Genomic DNA, 17985 nt, shown 5'->3' with positions numbered 1-17985 from the left:
AAGACAACAGTAGAGCCATCAAAAAAAACTGTAATAATGTCTAAGGCATATCTTAAGGGAAAGACAGAAAAGTATGGAGGGGGGTTTCCAGAGCTTTGGGCCTAGATGAAGGCAAATAATCAATTCACAATATCCTTCACACACTTGTATGAAGCTGTAGGACTGGAGTAAATTTACTACTGAAGATACAATTCTATACGACCATGACACCCTGAATAATTAAGCAGAGTGGTGCAGCAATTCAAATGATCCTTTCTACACATCCTGCAGAGTTTGTTTGATCTGCTACAGACACTAGAAGTTGCTCGATTTTTGTAGGACAGAAATAGAAAAAAGGACAATCAGCAAATTTGTTTTAAAAAAAAATACATTCAGTTGAGTTGACCTTTTATTGGGTAGTCTTTATTGTTAAATAGGGACCAAAGGTCTACAGGTTCTCTGGTTTGTACAAAGCATGTACAGCAGCACAATCTGGAAACAAAAATACTTTTCATATACAAACTGCCAGCAACAGCTGAGTTAATCTGAAAATAAAAAATACAGTTTAATTCTCACAGGAGTAGAAGTCTAAGTCCCAATCATCTTTATACTTTAATTATTCCACCCCACAAACAGAAAAAGAAAAAAAAAAACGGTCAGTTGTTTTCCTCCTTTTTCCTCCTGCCCCTGGTTAACAGGAAAATAACTGGATTCAGGGTACAAAAACATACACTGGCAAGAGAATTCCAATGCATCATACACTCACTCAGTATTTACACAATCCTGAACTAAGCATTATTTGAGTATCTGATTTAGCTACGTTTTGCAATATTAATATGCAGTAGCAAGCACCCTCAAGACTAAGCACGCTTGTAGTTCCCTGGAAAAAAAAAGGGGAACAAAAATACCCTCTAGACTTCCCTATTGGTTCAGTGGGTAATTTCACCATGTGATAAAGCAACAAGTCATACAGATCAGGAATGTCCCAGATTTGATTGGCTGGCTGCCTGCCTGTGCTGAATTAGCATCTTAGTTGGCACCAACTTCCCTCTCTTCCCACTGCACCACACCGCCCCCACCCCCCACCCCCCAATCCACCCACCCCCAACTTGTTGCAAAATTCAACATTCGCATTTAAGGTCACCTACCTAGTGACTCTCCCATTAAATGCATATTTGGGTGCCTATTTGAGGAGAGAACCAAATATAGCTGTGGTGGTCTATTCCACAGCTGAACAATTCAATATTACCAGACTATAAACAAGCTCACTGAATTGTGCAAGATATCATAACGTTGCCACTGCCTGTAGATGAGTCACACTGCAACAGAAAATCAACACTATAGGAGAGTTCCCAGTGCAATAGAAAGGGTCTAATGTACATCTCTTAAAACGCAGATTGCTCCATTTTCCTTGCATAGGACAGTTTAGACATACTGGGCAGTGGGTTTCCTTTCAAGCATAATTCTGATCAGGATTCACTGTTAAACTCATCCAAGTTATCAGGTGGCTGATGTTACAAAAAGATGTTCAATACAATAAGTAATCTTACTATTTAAGATGGGGCTCTTATCTGAACTGCCCATGTTTTTCATTAAAAAATATACCCAAGTTCTATTCTTCACAAGCTCTCCCCAGTATTCTTTAATGAAACCATACACAAGGTGTTCAATCAATCAGTAGAGATAATAAATGTCATCAAAAATATATGCAAACCCTTTACACTCGCAAAGTTATAGTCTGCTATTTTCAGTTCCATATATTCCAGAGCTGGTGTTTTGAAATTCAGTATACAATTTATTGTGGTTACAATTTTCAATTGTCCCCTGCACTTTAAAGGACAGCAATACTATGTTCACACTGAACTGTAATGTGTGCTGGGCCAGCACTCATCCCGCACTGACTGCATTCATTAACGCTTAGTGGAATGAAGTCTCAAAGGAAACAGCCTCACCAATAGTACACTGTGTTTTTTCCCATTATTTAATGAGTGGGATTACTGCATAATTCTCTTATCTGGTGTTAAGATTCATTCTAATGCGATCAGTGGAGATAATTTAGTTATTTGGTGCATTTCATTACTGTAATTCTAGAGAGCATATTCAGCTTATGCTTGCCTTTCTTCTCATGTAGCATTTAAACTAAGATGGATATTAATGAGTCAGCTTACAAATATCAGGTTAAAGCTTCCAAGCCCATTGAGGGGTTTCAGGAAACACTTCATTCTGTTCCATTGGCTGAGTGCTAACAATTCACAAATTGCACTCAAACTGAACAAGAGGAGTGCAAATCTGGTCCAGAGCAAAATGTGAATAAAATTTCATCAAGTTACACCCTACCTTCTTGAATGTGTTTTAAATATCTGAACTCATCCAAATTTATCACAAAGCACATTTGGCACAACAATTTGCTAGTATTAGGCAATAATTCAGCATTACTGTAAAAACACTTACAAGAGAATTTTTCTGCACCTGGAACTCGGCAAAATCCACATTTCTTTTACACCAAGAACCACGCTTTTGATAGCCAGCTTGCCACACACTGGCTGACTTAGAATCCAGAAAGAACAAGCTACATTTCAATCTATTCTTACTCAGTATATGCACTGGTGTGGTAAAGGACACAGATTAAGAATTAACATTTAGACTCATACCTTTCTCTAGCCCAGTAAAGCTGGGTTTTAAGAATACAATGATTTCAGCATACTGAAATTTCCATTGTCTGGGAATGTGGTTAGGTTAAAAGGCTGATGCAAGCAGCCACAAAATATACTCCACCATTATGGCACAGAAGCAACAAAAGTATTAGTATAACTTTCTGCACCAAAATAATTCACATTGCAGCTCACTCTAGAGGAGGCTATGCTGAATTCATTCATGAGCTAACTTGGGAGAGTGTAACTAATCTTTAAGATCTCTCTCAGCTCAATTTTCTGAGCAGGGTTAGATTTTATGCAGAATAAAGGGAACGTAACAGTTCTGAAATTTTTTCTAAAATGTTTTTACAACAAAGAAGTTTCTTCAAGTTTTATTTACCTTCCAACGTCAATTAATTGTCATTCAGGAGGTAGAAATTTCCAGATTACTCAATCTCATTTCTTAGTATACTGATGGCCCATCATAGTTACATACAAATCATGAGCCAACCATAATATGGCCTGCCTATCTATACAATTTTATTTGCAGTTGTGCGCTGGACCTTTGCAGCTTTATACATAAGCACCAAGTCTCTTTCTTCCCGCCCACCACCACCGCCAGCCACCCTCTCCCCAATAAATCACAACAGGAACTACTTACCATTTTGACTGAAATGTGAGCTATAAATTAAGTTTGTGGTCTCATGTTCAAAACAAGTTAGAGTAATCACTGTGCATCCCCTACATTTAGTTTGTAACTATCACCATTAGATCTGTTTATTTCTTTATGCCAAATTATTTTGTAAACTCTTATTTGCATTTTGCTCTAAAATTAACAAATTAAGTTAGTTCCTTGTACACAGTGCAAGGAGGATAGATATCCCTTTATAGAAAGTGACAGTTACATTTCCAGAACATTATGACACAGTGTACTATCAGGACTCTTGCTAGTGCTGAGTTTCCCTTCCTAAATTTATGTTCCACCCATCATAGTGACTTTTTTTTGGATATTTTCCTATAGCAAAAATTAATGTGTGCATATTATCCTTGAATTCTCATTGCAGTTTAATACATGCAACATGTACAACAGCCATAGGGTTTACTCCCTTCTCAGCTAATGTGAATGAAAGAAGCCATTAGGGTGAGCTGAGCTGCATCAGTCTGCACACAAGTCAACTGTGAACATAGCATTACTTATTAGTTGCAGGGGAGCCAAGTAGGATACGATTGTTGGTATGAGGTGGCAGTGTGCGCTACATAGTAGTTGCTAAAGTTTGCATCACTGACATATGGAGCAGGCTGGTAATAGCAAGTGACATTGGTGACATTGGGGATGATGTTTTGCTCTGCCAGCACCCTGAGGGCCAAGAGGCTAATTAGGTTGAGAGTCTGGCGCCTTTCATGTCCCATCAGACAAACAGTGCTTTCGTTCACAACATTTCTCAAAATCATCAGATAATCATATTTGCTTTTCTCCTCCCCGATGAAGTGGTTCTGGAGGTAGACTTCCAGCTTTCTTTGTTGTTCAGTGATGTCTGGGAAATCAATAAAGAAACGGGAACACATGTACCGCTCTAAGGATTTGATTACTTCTTCACTGGCTGGCTTGAATTCTCTCACCAGAAGATTGCAATATTTCAGTAGTCCTCCTCCTCTGATTTCCTCTGGCGTCTTGGTTGCAATTAGTGTATTCCTGAGGTGACCTAATGCTTCCTCGAAGTCCCCATATACACTTTCCCCAATCACTGTTGGGTGGAAGTGCTCACTCATTGGGTTCTCAGAGTAATCATAATAAAATAAGACAGAATCCAAGATTATCTGGAAGGAATCAACACTGAACTCAAACTGCCGGCGTAGGGAGTCCACGAACTTCAGCTCCACGTTCTTTCCATTATTGTTGGAGAGGGAGATCAAGCTCCAACGGTCTGTATCTGTGCAAACTTTCACCATTTTTTGCACGTAGACCTCCTTGAGTGTAAGGGGTGTGATTTTTTCCTTGTTGACTCCTTCTGGAAGAAACTCCAACAGACAACCCAGCACCACATCTTTTACCAACTGGAATTCAGTTTCCCCTGGTAGATCAACCCCAAAAATCAAGTCCAAATCTTTGTAGTTTAAGCCATTGTTCTTTACTAGGACATGGCTGGCTGCTGACCCATTAAGACGGACATCCCGTACTAGAATTCCACTTTCAAAGAGCCTGGTCCTTACAGTCTTAACCACATCTTTCAGTCTGACCTCTAATGTTGGAAAATTTCCACGGCCGTGAATAAGAACGACCTCAGTAAGGACATCATTCAAACTGCTCACTTGATCCCAGCTCAGCACACTAGTAGCTTTACTTTCTGCCATATTGCGTCTTTGGGCTTCAATCAGCTGGAAAGAAAACAAAAAATATATTACACCACACCTACTTTCACACATACAATCGCTTTCCAAAAAGATTATTTTATATTCACCTCTGAAAATCGAAAAGGAGCCACTAAGATTTCTAATCAATTTGTTCTGCATTAAGTCTGAAATCACAGGTTAAAGAGTTGGACGTTTTCACACTCAAAAGCTCGCTTCTTATTTACTACCCATTAATAACAAAACCATTTTGCATTACATTATGTAACAGATGAAAGCTTCACTTTTGGCATATTCCAACAGTATAATAAAGTCACAATGGGTTATCAAAACCATCTCAGGTTTTCAGCAAGGCTGTTGTACCAAGATCAATCGAGTAGCAGCTACTGGAGCAAGGAAGTTTAGCAGGTGCCAACTCAGCTGATCCTCATGTTTACAAAGTAAAGTTAATTTATTACACAGCACAGTATGAACACATCAAATAACCAATAAGGTCACTCAAGTTTATATGTCAGGGTACCTTGACAACAGTTCTTTTACAGCCACAGGTCAAAAAAACTTAATTGATCACTGCAACTGTTCTTCCAGACTTCAAAATAAATGATGGCATATGTGGAGGCATTATTTTGTTGAACATACACTGAACAGCCTCAATGAGTTCCTCAAAAAAAGTTCTTCAGCAAGACAAGATACCCAGTAATTTTTGGGTTTAAGAAAACATAAGGATTGAATTTTAATAAGAGACTAGCACGCAGATAGCAATTTTCACAACTTTCAGACATACCATAGTACCCTCCAGACAAACAATTACTTTTTGAAGAGTAGTCAATATTGTAATGTAGGAAGTGAGGCAGCTAATTTAAGCAAAGCAAGCACCCACATCGGCAGCAATAAGATAATGATCAGAGATTACTGACAGAAGCAAGGGCACTTTAACTGAAAGCAACTTGGAACTCCTGAGATTAAATCATTGTAGAAACCCATTTCCTGGACTTTATAAATTTATATACTGAGCTGTGCAGAGCAGTGCAGTTGGATTAGTTTCGAATTACTCTAATTAATCGCCACTGAATCAAATGACCCTTTGATACTACTAGCAAAGTTACAAAGCATATTCTGCATCCATTTTTCTGCAGGATCCTAGTGATTTTCTGATTAACCGAAACTTTTAGAATTTGGGATTTTTTTTTTTAAAAAAGAAATTGAACAGACAAAACTTAAGTGATAATTGAGACTTCAGATTTTGTTGGCACTTTCCCAGCTTAATTGCACTGTTAGCTCTCTTCCTGCAGCCTTGTACTTTTCTCTGCTTCAGATATTTATCCAGTTTTCTCTTAAAAGATATAGTGATCCTTGAATCAGCCACTTCTGGCAAAACATTCAATGTTCCAAGCCAACTCTAACCCCACTGCATGAGGAATTTTAAATTGATGACCCCTCAGTGACTTCCCAACATCATGCCAAAACCCTACATTGTCCAAGCCTTCCATTTGGTTTCTCTGCTTCAGTGAAACAGTTCAAGTATGACAAGTCCTTCATCACAACTATTTCCACCCCTAGCATCATCCAACACTATAAATCTATATTGTGTTATTTTCAGAATGGCATTCTTAAAATTGGAAGGTGTATTCCAACTATAGTCTAACCAAAGCTATAATTTTATTATACTTATGTCTCTATTCATAAAACCTAAAATGCTGTTTTTTAAAAAAAAAACTTCATCTATTCTCATGAAGCTATTAATGTATATATTATTGGAAATATTTTTCTTTTAAAATAGAGGTTTAGTCTGTGGGTGTGTCTTAATTGGATTAAAGCCAGCTAGTCTGGATGCTTTGATGTGTTCTAGTTTTGGGATGTAAACAGAGAGGTAGAGTGCATTTGCATTTTTTTTTTGAATAGAGCATTCAAGAAGTGAGGTGAAAACTGACACCTAAGTAGCAGATACTAAGCAATATGTTTATATTTTTAATAAAATTGGTACTATGATTAAAGGGGTTTTATTGTTAGAGAGGTTTAGTTCAGAGGCTGGTGATACTTTGAGAATTTACATTCAATGAGCGGTGCTAGGTATAACTTCAGCAGTTGCGTGTGTGTAGAGCAGAGGCAATGTGAGATCAGAAGCAGCTGGTAAGCCTCCAGCTGTCTCCACAGGAACCAAAATGAAAAGAGCCTTATTTTTAATTCATAAAAGGTGAAAATGCTTTGCCTGGTGTCTGCTTAAGTCTATGGGTTGCTGTTGCCATAATAGAGATTAGTTTGGGAATTTGTTAAAAGTTATGATAGTAGTACTTCATAGCCATGTACCTGTGTTTAATGTGTTTTAACTTAATAAAATGTTTCATCTAGTTTAATATAAAACTTCTCAAGAACTGGTGATCTGATTCCCAAATTTAGAGTTGCATCTCAAACATAGCACTTATAATTATAGGTTATGACAGTTGTTTAAAGTTTCCCTCTGGGACTTTTAAATAACTCAGCTTTACCAACTGCATCGGTCATAACATCTATCCACAGTCCCAATTTCAGGGTGTTACATATTTGGGTCACTGCTCATCTACACTATTCAGCATATTTCCATTAACTGTACAGCTCTGTTCTTCATTTTCCTCTAAGTTACCTCAAGCTTCACCACATTAAATGCATCTACTACCCTGCCTTTGTCCTTTTGAAGTCTTTTACAGCCTTTTTCACCGTTTGCCAAACCCCCTACTATTGTGTAGTCAGCAAATTGAGATGCTGCTCCTTGTGCTCACGTCATCTACACACACTCCTAGAACAAAAAGTAAACCAATTCTGGGACTCTGGAAAACACCAACCCTTCTCCAATCTAAAACTCTGCTTCCTGTTATCCACCTTATTAACTATGGCAACTTCATCATACTATACACCTGAATTTCCCAACAATAAGTTATGGAATACCTTCTAAAAATCCATATCAACTCCATCATTTTACTCATCCTGTCAAAAAGCTCAAATCTATCAAACATTACTTGCCTTTTAACAATCTGTTTTAGCTACCTTTGATTACCTCATGCATTTCCAAATTTTCTTTGATTTTGAATTATGCATTATGAGTTAGCCCAAAATAGATATTAGAGACTAATGAATCCCTCCAATAGGGGTGTTATGTTAGCCACCCTCCCATCCAACAATTTTCATATCCAAGGAGGCAAACAAGGCAAACAATTATGTTTCACAAAACCCTCCTGGGTTGAATTAAACCCCTGTAATACTAATTACTAGTTATACAAAACCCAATTATTTACATAATCATACTTCACACACACCTCTACATAAATAATTTTCTCAAGAAATAAAACCAAATCAGATAATGTCAATTTAACTTTCATATTCTTACACTAGTTTAGGCACAAAATTTGCTGGCAACATCTTTCTGAAACAATATGATGGGACACATTCAAGCATGTCAAAAATAATTCAAAAATATTCAAAGTATATTATTGATTAAATAGTCAACTCCTTCTTAAAATGTTAGTTTTTATGTTGTAGTCATTAAGAATGTAACCTAAAATACTTTACACCCCAAAAAGTGAATCTGGAAGCCTCAAACCCCAAGGAGTGATCCAAAATAATGATCTTGCACAGACAAAACTTAGCAGAATTATTTAGCTATGCTTCCCACATTACTAAACCCACACCCTCATGGGGTCACTTTGTTATCTGGTATTTATAATGTGGTTTCATAAAAATGCATAACTAGCACATTACACTATTATGGGGGTCTTTGATATTAATTAAATTCTATCTTTGACTTCTAAAATAAACGAAGTATATCTGATCTCTCCAGAAAAAATAAACTTAAAAATAATGGCACTGATAATACTGTTAGCAAAACTACCACAAATACTTTGAACTCGTTGAGATTCGCATGAAACATAAATATTTAAAACAAATGAACGTTAAAATTTTACTCTCCAAGGGAACAAAACAATCCTTCGAATAGTTGATTTTTTTTGAGGGGAGGGGACAATAAGTGACCTTTTACAACATTTCATCAATAATGCAAACACCAAGGGATTAAACTGGTAAAACAGACTATTAGTGTTGCGCCTTTCAAGTTAAACACTTAGATTACCCTATTACCTAATTGGCTTATAAAGTAACACTTGTCAACTAACAAGACGACAAAATAACTGAAGGGATTTCTTGCAAAAACAGAACACCATGCTGGACTGGAAAGATGAGAAAGCAATACAATTTCAGTTTTTTACAATATTTAACAGGAACTACAGAAAAATCAGAAGTGAAGCGCTGGCACCACCCACATTTCCGTACAGACAGAACAAACACTATACAATACAGTGTTTTCCCTGCTCCCTACTCGCTCTCTCTGCTGCAATTTATGGATTTCAGACCACTTCACAAACATTGCTGTACCTCTCCACCGCATAAACACACCTGCAGCAGAGACTAGCAAGAGCCATTCTCAACAGAAAGTCGCTTCGCTCTGGTTAAACTGTGCTTCGTGTATCCTGAACTAAACGCTATCAACGCACTTTAGTTCTTTGTTCGCACTATTTTGTTGCAAAGGATCCAGTTAATCGGGATTAATCCGAGCAGCCGTCCTGATTGGCTGTTAGTTCACGTGCTGTTGGGAGATGTTTCAATAATAGAGATGGTTTAGATCCCTGCGAGCCTTTAGTTTTGGGATAACATTACACTGTCACCTAAGGAAAATGTAATTATTTAGGTTGCTATCCAACTTCATCTTTTCATGGTCAACATAAGAGCGGTATTTAAAGCGGCACTTTGTTAAATAAACTGGAAAATGCAATAAATGGCATGGAAATGCATCAAATGATTTACAAGAAAAATATTCAAAGCTCATATTCCTCGTTAATCAAAAATAAGTTTGCCTTTGTGTATATTTAATTGCATTCCCTTTAATAAGTACATTCATTCCTTTAATATATTTCTACAAGGTTTTATTCCCCCTTTGTTTATTCTTGTGTTAATCTGTACATCAGTGCCCCACTTGTCATTTGTGAGACCGAGATGAGCCATACTTCATATTTTTGTTGAGTGTGAACAGTCTCTTGTTCATTCATTTGACAGGGCTACTCCTCTACCTATGGTTACACCACAGTCCAACGCTCCATGATCTTTGACCACCTAGTGTGGAGGAGGGGGGCGGGAAGCAAGTTGGAGATGAGGGTGGGGAAGTATGGTTGGTGGGGGTGATCCTCCGACTGCCTGCCTCTCCCCCACAATCTTCTCCAAACCCAAGTGATCCCACACTCAGACGCGAGTGTTTACTGGACAATGGGAGCAATATTTATCATTTACTTAAAAGGAAGATTTTTTTAAATTTATGGTTGCTATTTTGTTCATTTTACCCCTTAAAAAAGGGGGCGGATTTTTAAAAAGCTCATATTCAGTTGATGGCACTGGGGGCAATAAAATGTCTCCTTATAGGTGATTAGTAAAAGGAGCAGCCACATGCTCACCGTTAATCCCACTCTAACCAGCTAACACAGGCTGAGGTGAGAAGTAACCTCCTATTTGGGGAATAGCACCCCCTTTTGGAGAAACAGTTTATCTTCGGGCTTCTGTTGAGGTGACTCCACCATTATCAGTGTATATCACTTATCAATTCCATGGCACAGGCATTATCCTGCCGTTTAAGTTTGAACTAAAACATTTTAACATTCTAATTTACCAATAAAATAGTGAAAGTCTTCCTCGTTATCATCATGTTTATGGTGATTTTAAGAAATGAAAATTCATTGTTACCTTTTATAATAGCTATTTTTAATACAGGTCAAATATCCTTTATCAGTACATCTGAAAACACAGCCAAAAACCGAACGTTTTCTGAATGGCTATGCTGTTAATTTGTATGTTAATAAAGAAATGTAATATTATATTACAGGTGTAATAAATAATAACAGGTAAGAAGTAGGGTGTATGAGAGTTGGCATAAAGAGAAACAACCTAATATTTGTAGACTATATTTGGGCCTAGGCTTAGGCTATCATAATGTAAGTTGGCCTAGGCCAACCATATATACAGTAGATCCGAAAATAGAAAATATCTGAATATCAAAACGCAATCAGCCCCATGGACTTTGGATAAAAGATACTCAATCTGTAGAATAAGACATTGAGGCCCTTTAAAATTGCTTTCGCTTAACAGACATAGAACATAAATTAATTTACTTATGACAGAACATATGGACTTTGGCTGGAAAGTCATTCTTTATCTGATATAAAAAAGGTTTATAGTCACATAGAAGGTTTGTTCTCTGCTAAGCAAATCAGACTCCTGGCCTAACATTTCTCTGTATTTTACTCATATTATATGTAGTTTTTCTGAAAGAAAGTAAGAGACAGGGAGCCTAATTCTCCTGTTGAATGTCATACAAATCATATTGATGTTCTGAGGGGAATTTCCCTTTTTTGCCACAGATGGACACCAGTTCATCTTGTCTCCTCTGCTTGGTATCAGTCAAATCCGCTGTAGTACCTGCACTACACACAATCTGCTCCACAAAATATACCCCAAATAGATGCAATACCAGGCCAGTATTAGATCAAAATGAATGATTCAACAAGGTTTATAATGCCAAGTGTGTACCAGAGCGTAATCGTATGGGATTCCCTCTGCTAATAATTTGCAGCAGCAGCTGAATACAGCAGCATATCGGTGATTCAGTTGATGTATGTTGCACAGTGGCCAGACAGAGATTAAGTACTTTTACTAGTCACATCAATTTTCATTGATCTATGAGGCACATTCCGCTGTTCATCATAAAGTAAAGACTTGCACTTATATAACATCTTTCATGACCTAAGAATGTCCCGAAGTGCTTTACAGTCAATGAAGATTTTTGAAGTGTAGCCATTCTTGTAATGTAGGGATATGCAGCAAAGTTGTGCACAGCAAAGGCCCACAAACAGCAATGAGATATGTGATCACGTAATTTGTATTTTTAAGTGATGTTGTTTGAGAGGAAGAATCTCAGCCAGGACATTCGGAAAGCTCCTCAACTCTCCTTTGATTAGTGCTATGGGATTTTTACATCCATCTGCAATGTAGTTTCGGTTTATTGTCCCACCAAAAAGATGCACCTCAGACACTGCAGCACACCCTCAGTACCTCAATGAAGTGTGAGCCTAGACTATGTGCTCAAATCCTGGAGTGGGGCTTGAACGCACTACCTTTGATTCAGAGGCAAGAGCCCTACCAGTGTCGCAAACAGCTAAAATATTATGAGATGAACAAAGGTTGATTTTCTCAGAAAATAAATTATAAATAGGAAATATCTTCAATACAAAAGGAAAATTGTTTTATTTAGTCTATGATAAATTAATTAGGATATTGGCTACTTTTAGCGTTGCACAAATGGAGTTTCACTTTATCTGAGTCCACTGTAAAATGAATTGAAGACAGGCAGTAATAAGTCAGATTTCTAGAGCCTCAAGTCCTGGAGCTGCTTTGTACTAGATTCATTCTAATCTCAAATGTCAAGGTTCAGCAGGTTTCATCAGTAAGAACTTCAGGTGGAAGCATGAACATGAAATACTTTAGTTCAAGAAAGATGTGTCCACAACTGTTTAACTTCGTAACTTAATAAGAATGAAAGAAATTGCATTTATATAAGCACCTTTTACATTCTCAGAATGTTCTAAAGTACTTCACAATTAATTATTTAAAGTGTAATCGCTACCTTAAAGCAAAATGTAATTGGCAATTTGCACATATCAATCTCCCACAAACCACAATGCAATAAATAACCAGAAGATCTGTTTTTGGTGGGATGTTTGAGGGATAAATGTCGGACAGAGAGCCAGGATAAGTTCTCTGCTCTTCTGTGGACAGTGACAGAATATGTTATATTCACCTGCATAGGCAGGCAGTGTCAAGTGTTATGGGAAAAAGGCAGTGAAGTGGAGTTGAGGAGATCAGCCATGATCTCATTGAATGATGGAGCAGACTCGATGGGCCGAATAACCTACTTCTGCTCCTATGTCTTATGGTCTTATAGACAGTGCCTTGATTTAATATTTTATCTGGAAGACAGCACCTCTCACTATACAGCATTTCATCAGCACTGTACTGAAGTATCAGTCTAGGTTTCTTTGCTCTAGTATCTGGAGTGGGGCTCGAGCTCATGACATCCTGATTCAAAAATGACAAGGCTACCACTGAGACAAGCTAACTTTATATCAGGAAGGAAAGACCAAAGGTGCTTTATTATTGAATGAAAACAAATGGCATGATACCAAACTACCCTTTTTTATGGAGGGAGGGAGAAAACAACATAAAATAGAAGCAATATAAAATAGATGCAATTTAAACATACTTTTTTTATTATTTATCTCATCTCCTGAAGATGTTGACTCTTTGGTGAAGAATGATTTCACCGTAGTTAGTTATTCTCCAGTACCTTGCTGAAGTAGGTTTTATTTATCTGTGAGCTTTGACAGTGTCAACAAGCTATTTGGCTATGATAGCCAAAGCCAATTGTATTCTCAACCAATATCCATGCACACACATTTGCAACAGGAATCCTTGGATGGTGATCAGGAACAGAAAACCAAGCAAGATTTTAAATTTTAGCATTCTCTATTCTCACCCCTGTGACAATCAGCTGATTAAGCAAACAGTAGCAATTGAGTACAAGCAAAATACTGTGGATTCTGGAAATCTAAAATAAAAATAGAAAATGCTGCAAAAACTCAGCAGGTTTGGAAGCATATGTGGAGAGAGAAAGAGAGTTAACATTCCAAGTCTGTGTGACTCTTCTTCAGAGCTCTGAAGAAGAGTAATATGGACTCGAAACATTAACTCTGCTTTTGTACGAGCAATTGAACATTGGCCCCCTTCTGTATGGCTCACCCACATCATCTGAAGAGTCATAGTCATTACAGCACAGAAGGTGGCCATTTGACATATCAGGTCCATGCCGGCTCTCTGCAGAGCAATTCAGTCAGTCCCATTTCCCTATTCAAGTCCGGTAGCCCTTCAAGTTTATTGCCTTCAACTGCCCATCCAATTTCCTTTTGAAATCATTGATCATAGGCAGCGAGTTCCAGGTCATTACCATTCGCTATGTACAAAAGTTCTTCCTCACATCCCCCCCTTTGGTTCTTGCCCAAAAGCTTAAATCTGTGTCCCCTAGTTCTTATACCATCAGCTAATGGGAGCAGCTTTTCTTTGTCTACCTTTTTTAGAAAGGTAGTCATAATCTTGTACACCTCTATCAATTCCCCCCTCAATCTTCTTTGTTCCCAGGGAAAACAACACCAACTTCTCCAACCTAACCTAGCTAAAATCCCTCATCCCTAAAACCATTCTGGTAAATCTCCTCTGTACTCTTTCAAGGACATTCACATTCTTCCCAAAGTCTACTAACCAAAACTGGGAATAATACTCAAGTTTTGGCTTAACCAGAGCTTTATAAAGATTCAACATAACTTCCCTGTTTTTGTACTCAATAGCTACACGAATGGTGTCCAAGATCCCATGCTATGCTAGCTACTCTTTCAATATGTCCTGCCACCTTTAAAGATTTCTGCACACAAACCCACAGGTCCCTCTGCCCCTACACATTCTTTAAAACTGTGCCATTAAGTTTATATTTTATCTCCCTAGCCCTTCAGATAAAATGCATCACCTCACACTTCTCTGTATTAAATTCCACCTGCCACTTGTCTGCCATTCTGTTATTCTCTCAATGCTCCATTGCAGTCGATTGTTTTCATCCTCACCATATGCCACACCTCCAAGTTCATTATCATGGGCAAATTTTTAAATTTTATTCTGTATTCCAATATCTAAGCCATTTATACATTTCAAGAAAAGCAATGGGCTTAGCACTTATATTATGGGCCTAGCAATGACCTTTGGAACACCACTGTCTACTATCCTCCAGTCTGAAAACAACCATTTAGCACGATTCACTGTTCTCTGTCCTTAAACCAGTTTCTCATCCAAGCTGACACTGATCCTCCAATTCCATGAGCCTCAATTTTGTTAACCAGCCCTTTATGTGGTAGTTTGTCAAATGCGTTCCTAAAATCCATTTAGACAATATCCACTACATTCTCTTAAATAAACTTCTCTGTTACTTCATCAAAAAATTCAATAAGATTACACGATCTGCCTTTTACAAATCCGTGTTGGTTCTCCCTAACTAACTCAAACCTCTCCAAGTGTCGGCTAATTTTTCTCCCTAATTGCTATTTCTAAGACTTTAACCACTACTGATGTTAAACTGAGCAGCTAGTTGTTACTAGGAATGTTCTCAAGCCCTTTCTTGGATAAGGGTGACATATTTGCCACTCTCCAATACCCTCTATCTAGTGAAGATTGGAAGATTATGCCAAGCCCCTCCATTATCTCCACACCCACTTTTCTTAGCCATCCAGATTAGGCAAATATTTTAAGCATTGCTGGTCTTTCCAGTACATTCTGCTTATCATTTTTATCCCACCCATTACCTTTATCAGCTCCACTTCTCCTGATATTTTGTCAGCATTCTCTTCCTTAGTAAACACTGATACAAAGTACTCATTAAGTATTCTAGCATTGCCCTGTCCCTCTAAGCAGATATCACCCTCTTTGTCCCTAATAAGCCACATCCTCTCTCTTATTAACCACTTCCTATTTACACGCTGGTAGTGTCTTGTGAGCAATGTTATACATTAATCTGGTTGGAAAGGTGTATATATATATATATATATATTTCATATATATATTATATATATAGATATATATAAAAATGCCCCATTAAAAAGCAACAAATTTATTTCCAAGATTGCTGTTTCATATTTATAATATAGAATACTTTAAATAGTATTAAAAAACATCTACATTGGTTAATCAGTGGTAATTGTTGTGGAAGAACAGACCTCAAACTGACCTGCTTGAATAAATGATTACATTACTGCTTGGAAAACTGAGAACTGGGGCCATTGAGGCATGTTTAGCTCTCACACATCTTAAGAAGATGGGAACTCCATAACCTGGACGATTAAAGTTATCCTGGTTGTAACACTCAGAAAGAAAGTTAACAGGAGGAATAAAAATATTTCCAAAGCTATGACATCACAGCGACATCATAAACCAGCTTCAACTGATTTCATCAGCTACAAAAACATTGATTATTATATGTTTTCCGCTTTTCATAAGATACATGTAAGTGCTATAGATGGAACATATCATCAATATTAGTGTAATACAAATTAATGACACTTATGAGGCTGACCATAATGCACTTTTGCCTTGTAATTCATGAGTTAGTCTCACAAGTGAAGCTGTTTATAAAATCACATTGTCCTTGAGATTATTTATTTAGATTTTAGATTGTGTCAATTGATTTCCAGTGACTTTGCTCATTAAGAAAAGTAAGAAGACAAATTTATGTCTCTCTTTCTGCAACGATCTCTTCAATTCTTCCTGTCCCCCTTGGTTAGCCTTTCTGTTAATAGTCTTACTCTTTCTGTCCATCTGGTTCTCTTCTCTCTATGGCTCTCAAATGCTTTGTTTTATTGTGTTCTTTATATGTCTCCTATAAATAGAACACATGTCAGGAAATCATGACATAAATCACTTGTTACATTTACCATAATATGTATGTAGCATGAGTGATTAATGCAATCAGTGCCAGTCTGGTTTATTTCAGGTAAACTATTATTATCCAACATATATCCTCTCTAGTTCCAAATGGTTTCCTTGTATGAAAATTCTATGATTTCTTTCTATGACTGAATAAGCTCCTACTGTAATAAATAGAACATGTGTTCATTTTTCATTTAATGCAGGTTTTACACTGTTTTATATGAGTTAAGTATTGTAGGTTGTAGTTAGTCGTATTTAGACCTAAAGGCTGGAATTTTCCAGCTCCCCTCTGGGTCGGGGCCAGCGAGCCATTGAAATCTCCGTTCACATCAGCAAAACCGGAAGATCCCCACCGGCATGGGGGGCTGGAAAATTCCAGCCAAAATTTCTTTTGACCCACTATTTCAATTCAATTTTCATAAAGTCACCTACCTCTATCTTTCTTTCAATAAACAACTATGATATGGCATACACAAAGTACATGGGTGTGGTAGTGCAATGGTTATGGTATTGGCCTAGTACCCTTAGAGGGCATAAGTTCAAATCCCACCAAAGTTTGTGAAATTAAATTGAACCTCTCCGATCATTTGTAAGCTGGCACAGAAAAAATGACTAAGACAAACTGCTAGAGTAATATTAGAAATACAACTGTCTCGCTAATTTCCTTCAGGAAAAGGCACATACCAATCCTAACTATGTTTCTAGTCTGCTGCTACAGGGCTGATCCTTAACTCTCAGTAAATGGCCTAGCAAGGCTACACAGTTGCACATTAGTAGAAAACCCACCATTTTCTCAGGACAATAAATGTAGCCTTACCCTTCCAGCATTGACCAAATCCTGAGAGTATTTTTTTTAAAGCCATGGCAACACTCAGATATATTTTTAAAAGATTTTGCTTTCCTCTGGTATTATAACTATAAGGAATACCAAATGTACAGAAGAGTCATCTTTTTTGAAATGTTTTTTAGGGTTAATAGAGCTTGTTTTTGCCCGTGTGAATTCAAGGAGTTGGCATACATTTTTGACCTGCCAGGAGCTTAACTACAGAAGCACTAAATGTAAAATACCTATAGATGCCTAAACTCACACAGAAATAATGGCTCTTGGGCGAGGGATTCCACCAGGTGACAATGCCTTTAGGAGAGGGGAGGGGAAAACTTGGAAGGGAAAAGAAGAGAAGAGAAAAAAAAAATGTGAATAACATGATTCGAACTGAATTCCTAATTGAGAAGCAACACAATCAGGGAGTGAGTGGATGAAGTAAAAGTTAACACGTTGATGTGACTAAAGCTGTTTAAATGTTGTCCATGACACTCACTCCAAATATGCAGGTCTTTTGTAGCTGAGAACAACTCCAACCAGCCCTACTAGTTTTAAGACGAGCAGTCAAGAAGACCCATTTTTAGCGGGTTGTCCTTACTGCTACTAGTTTGC

The 17985-nt window shown here is 37.5% G+C and overlaps 1 protein-coding gene across 11 annotated transcripts in view; it reads right to left on the bottom strand.

The window, feature by feature from the left end:
• tent5c (terminal nucleotidyltransferase 5C) overlaps positions 1–17985 on the bottom strand; it is a 128337-nt gene that overhangs the window by 95670 nt on the left and 14682 nt on the right. For 3 of the 11 annotated variants that reach the window (XM_078559634.1, XM_078559632.1, XM_078559635.1), the window contains 3 exons: positions 17639–17708; positions 11214–11296; positions 376–4988 (listed from right to left, as the gene is read on the bottom strand). The exons of 1 other annotated variant lie outside the window; for it this stretch is intronic. In XM_078559634.1, the coding sequence (XP_078415760.1) occupies positions 3810–4988; positions 11214–11261 (1227 nt within the window). In that variant the 5' untranslated portion in view covers positions 11262–11296; positions 17639–17708 and the 3' untranslated portion in view covers positions 376–3809. Of the gene's footprint in view, positions 1–375; positions 4989–11213; positions 11297–15719; positions 16501–17618; positions 17709–17985 lie in introns of those variants that run through there. 7 more of the 11 variants (XM_078559640.1, XM_078559639.1, XM_078559636.1 and 4 more) reach the window with 5 other exon arrangements.

The sequence above is a fragment of the Cetorhinus maximus genome, chromosome 16 (genome assembly GCF_964194155.1).
Source record: "Cetorhinus maximus chromosome 16, sCetMax3.hap1.1, whole genome shotgun sequence".
Lineage (NCBI taxonomy): Eukaryota > Metazoa > Chordata > Chondrichthyes > Lamniformes > Cetorhinidae > Cetorhinus > Cetorhinus maximus.
This window is presented reverse-complemented; position numbering and strand designations above follow the sequence as displayed.